General features: G+C 44.7%; 1 protein-coding gene and 1 non-coding gene across 3 annotated transcripts in view; both read right to left on the reverse strand.

Annotated features, from left to right (window-relative positions):
* Positions 1-6,194, reverse strand: part of LSS (lanosterol synthase) — a 43,123-nt gene extending 36,929 nt beyond the window's left edge. The window contains exons 1-2 of one of the 2 annotated variants that reach the window (XM_048500818.1): positions 6,098-6,191; positions 2,441-2,612 (exon numbers count right to left, since the gene is read on the reverse strand). In XM_048500818.1, coding sequence (XP_048356775.1) covers positions 2,441-2,612; positions 6,098-6,108 — 183 coding nt within the window. In that variant the 5' untranslated portion in view covers positions 6,109-6,191. Of the gene's footprint in view, positions 1-2,440; positions 2,613-6,097 lie in introns of both variants that reach the window. The other variant, XM_048500827.1, reaches the window with a different exon arrangement.
* Positions 6,195-8,998: 2,804 nt separating this feature from the next.
* LOC125425614 lies at positions 8,999-9,105 on the reverse strand. Its single transcript, XR_007243396.1, has one exon. It is a non-coding gene; the product is annotated as a U6 spliceosomal RNA (small nuclear RNA).

Genomic DNA, 9,105 nt, shown 5'->3' on the forward strand with positions numbered 1-9,105 from the left:
GAAGAATTGCAACTATGTTCTATCGATCCTAGTCCAGGTACCACCTCGGACACTATAACTCACAATGGAACAGATGAGACCCTAATATGTATTAGTTCCAAGGTCCCCCCAATCGAACACGAATCCACGATCAATGAAGGAAAGAACACAGAGGGAAAAGAATATATGGTTACCAAACAGCGTGGCAACAGCTGCACACGTTCACCACCCAGAACAGCTCGCAGGTTATGCTCCTGGACCACTTCCTGTCCCTAACTTGCTCCTGGACAATTTCCTGTTCCTAAACTGCAGACCTATATCACATACTGCCTGTTTTAACCTCACTGCTTCTTCTGAGAACGACTGCCATCGAGGCAGGAGAAAACAATGTTCGGATTGCTATACTGCTCTTTTTGGGAACTATGATCTGCATTTGAATTACCACCTATCTGTCACATTTGTAAAGTGCATTTAGATTTGTGGACTAATAAAGACAGTCACTAACGGCCTCATTTGAGAATTACTGTTACTGGGGTGCTGTGTGGTTTCCGGGCTGTATGGCCGTGTTCTAGCAGCATTCTCTCCTGACGTTTCGCCTGCAGCTGTGGCTGGCATATTTATGCAGCTATTTCTAATAGATTTACCTGAACGCACTGAAGAAATTTCTGTTGAAAACGTGGACTAGCGCGCAACGCGTTCTGCAAACGTGGCTGCTGTCGCCGGAGTTTCTTCATCACTTGCTGGAGCTGCTGCTGTCTACTACCACAATTCATCTTAATATTTTTTATTCATTGAATATTGGTGATACTGACTCTTTCAACTGACTGGAACGCAATATGACTATTGCAGGTTTTGTGCCTCATGGACAATGTTTATGACGTGCTCTCATTATATGTTTGTTTATTACCTTTATATCCAGTTAAATAATCACAATATATCTTTATGAACGGTTTATGAAGTATCTATTGAAATTATACTCAAACTAACTGCTTATACCTCATTGCCTTGTATCCCTATATATACAGTCCTTGTTTTTTAGGCTTGGCTTGCCTCAAATTTTTCAGTAATGATCTGAAGGATGCCAGCCACAGATGCAGGCGAAACGTCAGGAGAGAATGCTGTTAGAACATGGCCATACAGCCCGGAAACCACACAACACCCCAGTGATTCCAGCCATGAAAGCCTTCAAGAATATATTAATTACTGTTACTGTTTGGAAATTACACCTGTTTGCGTTTGATTTTTTTCATTTGAGCATCACTGCCTATTTGTTGCATTTAATAACTATATTTAAATCCGTTACAGCCAAAATTATGTTTAGCAGGGTTGTATAAGAAACTAGCTTATAAAGCAACCTAGGAAATGGATACAAGAAAATTTATTTTCTATTAAGAACTTGGTTGCTATTCACATATACATTGCATGACTGCATAACTATATACTGTTTCTTTAATGGCAAAAAAACTTCTTTGATAGTTAATACCTCAGTGTTTCATTGCCTCAACATGGTTTTTGCATGTTATTCTGCTGTTCTTCTGTGTTGCCTTCGTGTGTTAGCATTATTGCAAAAATAGTATAGCAAACTGTATGTAGTTTTTGCATACAGCTACAGATGTTTCAGCTGTTTCAGCTACTTATTGTAAGCTGCCTTGTGCCAAGAAGAAGAGGGATAAAATTGTTTTACTAAATAAATAAAGAAGAAGAAGAGTTGGATTTATATCCCCCCTTTCTCTCCTGAAGGAGATTCAAAGAGGCTTACAAACTCCTTTCCCTTCCCCCCTCACAACAAACACCCTGTGAGGTAGGTGGAGCTGAGAGCTCAGAAGAACTGTGACTAGCCCAAGGTCACCCAGCTGGCATGTGTTGGAGTGCACTGCACACTGGGCGCACGCCTGGGGGGCCGAAAATCGCCCCAGGCCCCTCCCCCGCGGCACCCCCCTTCCCCCACTTACCTTAGTTCCTTTCCATTTTCAGAACAGGCTGCAAAAGGCCTGTTCTCAGTAAAAACGGCCTGAGGAACTACAGTTCCTAGAAGACCTTGGGGCTCACAAGGTCTCCTGGGAAGTATAGTTCCCATCAGGCCATTTATACTGAGAACAGGCCTTTTGCATCCTGAAAAAGTTCTGAAAATGGAAAGGAACTAAGGTAAGTGGGGGAAGGGGGGAAGCCGCGGGCGGGGGGGCGCAGCGGGAGGGCATGGGGGGGCGGAAAATATAGAAGGCGTACCGGGCGCAGTTTGGCCCAGCTATGCCTCTGGCACAGGCTAATCTGAATTCCCTAGATAAGCATCCACAGCTCAAGCGGCAGAGCGGGGAATCAAACTTGGTTCCTCCAGATTAGAGTACACCTGCTCTTAACCACTACGCCATGCAAAGAACCGAAAAGCAGCAACACAGCTGCTATGTTCTTTCTGTGTCCTCCTCCCCTATTTCTTGCTAAGTAATCGGCATCTGCCGCCTACCGTGTCCAGCCCGAGAGAGTGGGCTTCTAGCGCATTCTGCTTCCGGTTACAACCCTCGCCATCCGCTGTGTAACGCCATCGCTGACGACCCTCTTTGTTACTCAAGCGCCAGCAGGTGAGGTCTGTAGCGGGTTCTGTTTTATAGGGACCGCCTCTTCTCCTCCGCAAACATCTAGGAGGGCGACGCAAAAAAACATTTCATTTCAGAGATGAGCACTTGGTCTATTTCAGACTACAAATTTAAATTTCTGGGCGTTATGATTAAAGAGGACTTGACCTGGGGTGTACAGACTGCCGCGGTGGTTTGTACTATCTTAGACTGTTAAGGAAGCAACAACTGAATGGAAAACTCCTGGTGTCCTTTTACCGCTGTGCTATAGAGAGTGTCTTAACCTACTGCATCTGTGTATGGTTCTCCAGTTGCTCAGTGGCGGATAGGAAGGCGCTCCAAAGGGTGATCACTACTGCACAGAGGATTATCGGCTGCCCTCTCCCCTCCTTGGAAGAACTCTATAATTCCCGAAGCCTAAAGAAAGCCCAAAATATTCTGAGAGATCAGTCTCATCCAGCACATTCTCTTTTTGAACTGTTACCATCTGGCAGACGATACAGGTCTATCAAAACTAGGACAAAGAGGCTTAGAGACAGCTTCTACTCTAGAGCTGTGGCGATGTGAACTCCAGGGCTTTGTGTTGATGTGTTTGGGGCTGTGTAGGGATGGGTGGAGGAAGGGGAAAGTGAGGATGGGGTATGAGTCTGAAATTGTGCGCATCGAGGAATGCTGCTGTAAATTTTCGTTGTGCGTGCACAATGACAATAAATGCTTATGCTTATAAAAAAAATCACTGAGCAGTGAGAGATCTATGCTTTAAAGATATCCCAAGAGAACAGTTTTAAATCCTCTCTGGATATTACACAGATGTACATTTTACTAGGAGTTTCTAAACAAGACAAACAAAACAGTCTCTCAAGAGTTCATTCAGCAAATAGAGCAATAAACAAGAATATTGAAGTACGGCTAAATGAATCATGCAAAATGTATTACAGGAATATCCATCATAATTTTTTAAAACACCTATAAACTTTTTAAAAGCTTTGTGTAAACCAGAATTGTTCAGGACAGCATTTTAATAAAGGAGATAATGATGGTTGTATAATGGAATGGTTCAGGACGGCATTTTTATGAAGAAGAAGAAGAAGAAGAAGAAGAAGAAGAAGAAGAAGAAGAAGAAGAAGAAGAAGAAGAAGAAGAAGAAGAAGAAGAAGAAGAAGAAGAAGAAGAAGAAGAAGAAGAAGAAGAGGAGGGGGAGGGGGGGGGGGTGGGGGAGGAGGAGGAGGAGGAGGAGGAGGAGTTTGGATTTATATCCCCCTTTCTCTCCTGCAGGAGACTCAAAGGGGCTTACAATCTCCTTGCCCTTCCCCCCTCACAACAAACACCCTGTGAGGTGGGTGGGGCTGAGAGAGCTCCGAGAAGCTGTGACTAGCCCAAGGTCACCCAGCTGGCGTGTGTGGGAGTGCACAAGCTAATCTGAATTCCCCAGATGAGCCTCCACAGCTCAGGCGGCAGAGTGGGGAATCAAACCCGGTTCCTCCAGATTAGATACATGAGCTCTTAACCTCCTACCACACTGCAGGATTAGAGTCTATGCTATGGCTCACTGAATCCTATTTTTCTAATTTCATTTTCTGCATTGTTTACAGTCTATCATGTTGGATACTTTGTTTTTGTGCAAGTTTTTAAAAGGTATATACTCCTGTGTCCAGTCGCTGCTGACTTATAGCAAACCTATGCATTAAAATCCTCCAAAATGTCTGTTTGTTAACCCCCTTGCCCAGGTCTTGTAAACTGAGGGTCATGGCCTCCTTCATAGAATCTCATGTTGGGTCTTCCTCTTTTTCTACTGCCTTCAACCTTCCTCAGCGTTGCTGTCTTTTCCAGTGAGTCTTGTCTACTTATCAGGTGACCAAAGTACGATAGCCTGAATGGGCAGCTCCAGCCACAAGCTGGACCCAAGCATCTAAGGACCCAAGCATAAATCTAACTCTGTGCTTATAATTAATATCTACAGTATGCTGTTTCCATTTCAGTCTCGAATCCTGCCATTGTTTCTCTGTTTGCATATGTTTTTAATAAGCAGTCTGCAAAGGATTTCCAGTCTTTCAGAAAATTGTCCGTATCCTTGTCTCTTATAACCATCAGTTATACAAGTTGTTTGATTCCTTAGCTGTCATCACTTTGGTCTTCTTGACGTTCAGCTTTATTCTTGCTTTGACACTTCCCACTTAAACCTTCATCGCTAACCTAGTTGTTTCAAGTTCTCTGCTAGCATCTGCATATCTCCTCCGTCATCTAAATCTAATCTCGCTTTCCTAATGAAACATTCCACATACAGGCTGGACAGATAGGGAGATACAATAATTATTTTCTGACACTTTTGCCAATTGGAAACCATTCCCCTGGTCCTATTGCGTTGCCTCTCAAATGACTCATGCAATCCAAAAGCACTGCGTTAGACTAGCCCCAGGCTCAGCAAGAAAGGCAGGGTATGCATAAAGCATCCAATTAAGAGCTGGTGGATTCTAATCTGGAGAATCCGGTTTGATTCCCCACTCCTCCACCTGAGTGGCAGAGGCTTAGCTGGTGAACCAGATGTGTTTCCGCACTCCTATATTCCTGCTGGGTGACCTTGGGCTAGTCACAGTTCTTCGGAACTCTCTCGGCTCCACCTACCTCACCAGGTGTCTGTTGTGGGGAGAGGAAGAGAAAGGAGCTTGTAAGCCACCTTGAGTCTCCTTACAGGAGAGAAAGGTGGGGTATGAATCCAAACTCTTATTTTCTTCAGCTCCAACATAGGTGTCCAAAAGAATTCAGCTTTGACTTACAGCCTAACAATACCAAGACTTCCAAGACCATGGAAGTAAACTTTAACGCATCATAAAACAACAAATTTGTTTCGCCTCATCCAACTGTTCTGAGTTGTGGACCGTAAAGCACACGGGGCAAAAGCATTTGAGCAAAAGATAAGATGTCACTCTGATCATAGCAACTGAGGAACGTGAACATGTGTGTGTGAAAGGGGGCCGGGGGGAAGGTATTTCTTTAAGGATCCAACCTTCCCTACAGACTCTTTGGGGATTCATTACTGGGATGTTCATGAAGGGCATTTTAGGGGGGGGAAGGGATCAACAGGCTTGGGGGAGGGTCTTACTGAGATTTTCAGACAGGAGCATGGGGAGGGGGTCAGCAGCCTTAGAGGGCTACTACTGGGACTTTAATGGGGGGATTTAATGGAGGGGGCGGTCAGCAGCCTTGGGGGGTTGTTACTGGGACTTTCATGCGGGGGCATTTTATGGGGGGATGCCAGCAGTCTTGGGGGGGTTGTTACTGGGACTTTCATGTGGGGGCACTGGGGGGGGGGTGTCAGCAGATCATCCTCTCTCCCAACTCCTGCAGTTCATTTTCCCACCCTCTGAACAAAGAAGCCGGCTCATCATGAGCAAGAGCAGGTGAGAAGCTGAGCAGCTTCCAGAAACTCCAGAGAACTAGCAACTTGAAGGCTGAGGAGACGTCTTCGCCCCCGCCCCGCCCGCCCGCCCGCCCGCCTCCCTGCCTCCCTGCCTCCCTACCCCAATGCCCTACCCCAATGCCCTACTCACGAGTCGGCCATCCCGCCTCCCGATGGACCCGCGACCGGACAGCCAGATGCCTCATCTCCAGGCAAAATACCTCCAAAGCCTGGACAGCCAAGACAGGGACCGCCCATGTGATGCCCTGGGCATACCGGGTAGCGTAGTTTTCTAAGCGAAGGATCGTCGCTGAATTACGACAGTGAGAACTACTACTCCCAAGAAGCACCGCGCCAAACCCGAGCTGGAGTGATTATAAGCCCATGCAGGCCCCGGCCAATCGGAGGAGTTTGTGGGAGGAGCAACCTTCCAAATGTCCTCTAGGCGGGTAGAGGCACTCAAGTGTCTGTCAATGCTGAGATGTTGCGTGTCCCACAAAGAACTTAGGGGCCTTAGGCCCCTTCCGCACACGCAAAATAATGTGCTTTCAAACCACTTTCACAACTGTTTGCAAGTGGATTTTGCACAGCTTCAAAGAGCACTGAAAGCAATTTGACAGTGCATTATTCTGCATGTGCAGAATGAGCCTCAGTTTCCCTGTTGGACAACTGCAAAAGGGTATAAGGCTGTGTTAGTCGCAGCAAAATGAAGCAGAACTCCAGTGTCAGTTTACAGACAACTAGCATTTATTTTAGTGTGAGTTTTTGTAGGTCCCGCCTGACAAAGTGGGCCTGTGACCATTGCTGGATGTAGATGAGAGACCATAGGCGCGGGGTAGGGGGCGCAACTCTGGATCTCCAGGGAATCGTAGTCCATGAACATCTGGACAATCAGCACATAGTGTTGGCAGGGGCTGATGGGAATCATAGTCTGAACATCTGGAGGGGCAGGGCATAATGCTGACCGGCTAGTGGGGATCATAGTCCATGAACATCTGCAGGGCCAGAACATAATGCTGGCAGGGGCTGGTGGGAATCATAGTCCATGAACATCTGGAAGGCCAGAGTTGGACACCCCTGACCTAGACTATTCCACCAATGAGGCCCCTCCCAATCCCCCAGCTTCATGACTAGAGGAAGATGGAAGTGTTTTAAACACAACTGAGTAAAGCCGTGTTTTAAAATTCAGCAATTCACAATTTCTCCTCTAAAAGACATGATATGTCCTTCTTAAATGCCGTAGTGATTGGGGAGGGGGAGAGGGGATGCATAAATGTTAAAATTAACACTGAAAAACTGTTGCCCTAGCCAAACGTAGTAAACATTTTGCAGCATAAGCAGGAATTGTTAGGAAAATGAAAGTTTTCTGCCATTCTGAAATGGAATGCCAGGAAAATGACTGAAGTGTTGCTTAGAGACTACAAAGCATTACAACAGCATGTGTAAGAAAGGTCTATGACAGTGTCAAAAATATTGTACATCTTGGCTGGAGGCCCCCTAGTTTTTGAGGCCCTGGGCTTCAGCCTGCCAAGCCGATAGGTAAATCCGGCACCGGCTTTGACGCACCAAAGTTAATCTTGAAATAAATGTAGACTTTAAGGCGCCACTGAACTTTGGTTTCTCTAGTCTGCCTTCATTAGCCTGCCTCCCATAAGCAGACTTTTGGCCCACCTAGGTGGGTACTGAATACTCAGACTGGTGGCAGCAGTACTCCAGGTAACCTGGCAGCAATCTTTCATATCACCCACTGCTTGGTCCTTTCAGTTGGAGATGCCAGGGGGTTGGACCTGATTCTCTATCACTGAACCGCAGGCTCTAAAATAAGGGAATGTTGGCACCCATTCTGTTTGTCTTCAACCATGGCAAAAGGATGAGAAATGGGGCAAGATCCCATTCCTTCTTCCTGCCAATGAGGTGTACCCAGTGTAGGCGGAGGGAGGAGAGGTTTCCTAATGGTACACCATACTCTGCTCTTGGAAGTTGACATTTCCCCATCCAGAGTAGCTGATCTCAGTAGTCTGGGAGGACTCCAGGTCCCACCTGTGGGTCGGCAACCCCATGCAGGAGGATCCGTGTCCGCCCAACCCAGCCTTTGCCGTTCCCCCACATTTCATAAGTACATAGCAGTGCATTTGAAGCATCTTTTTGTATTGATCTTTTTGCGTTCATCTTTTTTTATTGTGTTTTAACTGTTGTAACCTGCCCTGAGCCCTTTGGGACAGGATGGGATGAATGAATGAATGAATGAATGAATGAATGAATGAATGAATGAATGAATGAATGAATGAATGAATGAATGCACTTTTTGCGGGTGTTCAATTACATCTGTTGGCGGCCCTAGTTCTAATTCTGGTTTTTAAGTTTTAAAGTTTCAAAGTAAATTTTAATTTTAATTGTATTTTATTTAGCTTGGATTTGATTTTAGCTATTAATAGCTGTTTTAATTATTTATTAAATGACTTTCATATGTTATGTTTAATTATTGTAAGCTGCTCTGAAGCCCTTTTACGGAGCGAGGCATATCAATCGAAATAAATAAATAAATAAATAAATAAATAAATAAATAAATGCGCTTTTTGTGGGTGTTCAATTGCATCTGTTGGCGGCCCTAATTCTAATTCTGGTTTTTAAGTTTTTAAGTTTCAAGGTAAATTTTAATTTTAATTGTATTTTATTTAGCTTGGATTTGATTTTAACTATTAATAGCTGCTTTAATTATTTATTAAATGATGTTTATATGTTATGTTTAATTATTGTAAGCTGCTCCGAAGCTCTTTTACAGAGGGAGGCATATCAATCGAAATAAATAAATAAATATGTATCTATTTTGCCAAATGCTCTAAGCTTATATATCAGATTGCAAAGCGACTAAATGCCTCAAGGTGTTCAGAGCATTTGCCATAAGACTTTCTACACGAATGGCACAGTATATGACACAGAGACGCTTAAGTGACAGTATTCCTGGGGTTTTGCAAAAGAGACATTTTTGTGTATTCATCTTTTTGCATTAATTTTTTTTTTTTGCAAAATGCACTTTTGTGGGGACATGGGGCAAAATATGGAACGCTTCACGAATTTGCGTGTCATCCTTGCGCAGGGGCCATGCTAATCTTCTCTGTATCGTTCCAATTTTAGTATATGTGCTGCCGAAGCGAGCAC

The sequence above is a fragment of the Sphaerodactylus townsendi genome, linkage group LG01 (genome assembly GCF_021028975.2).
Source record: "Sphaerodactylus townsendi isolate TG3544 linkage group LG01, MPM_Stown_v2.3, whole genome shotgun sequence".
In the NCBI taxonomy this organism is placed as follows: domain Eukaryota; kingdom Metazoa; phylum Chordata; class Lepidosauria; order Squamata; family Sphaerodactylidae; genus Sphaerodactylus; species Sphaerodactylus townsendi.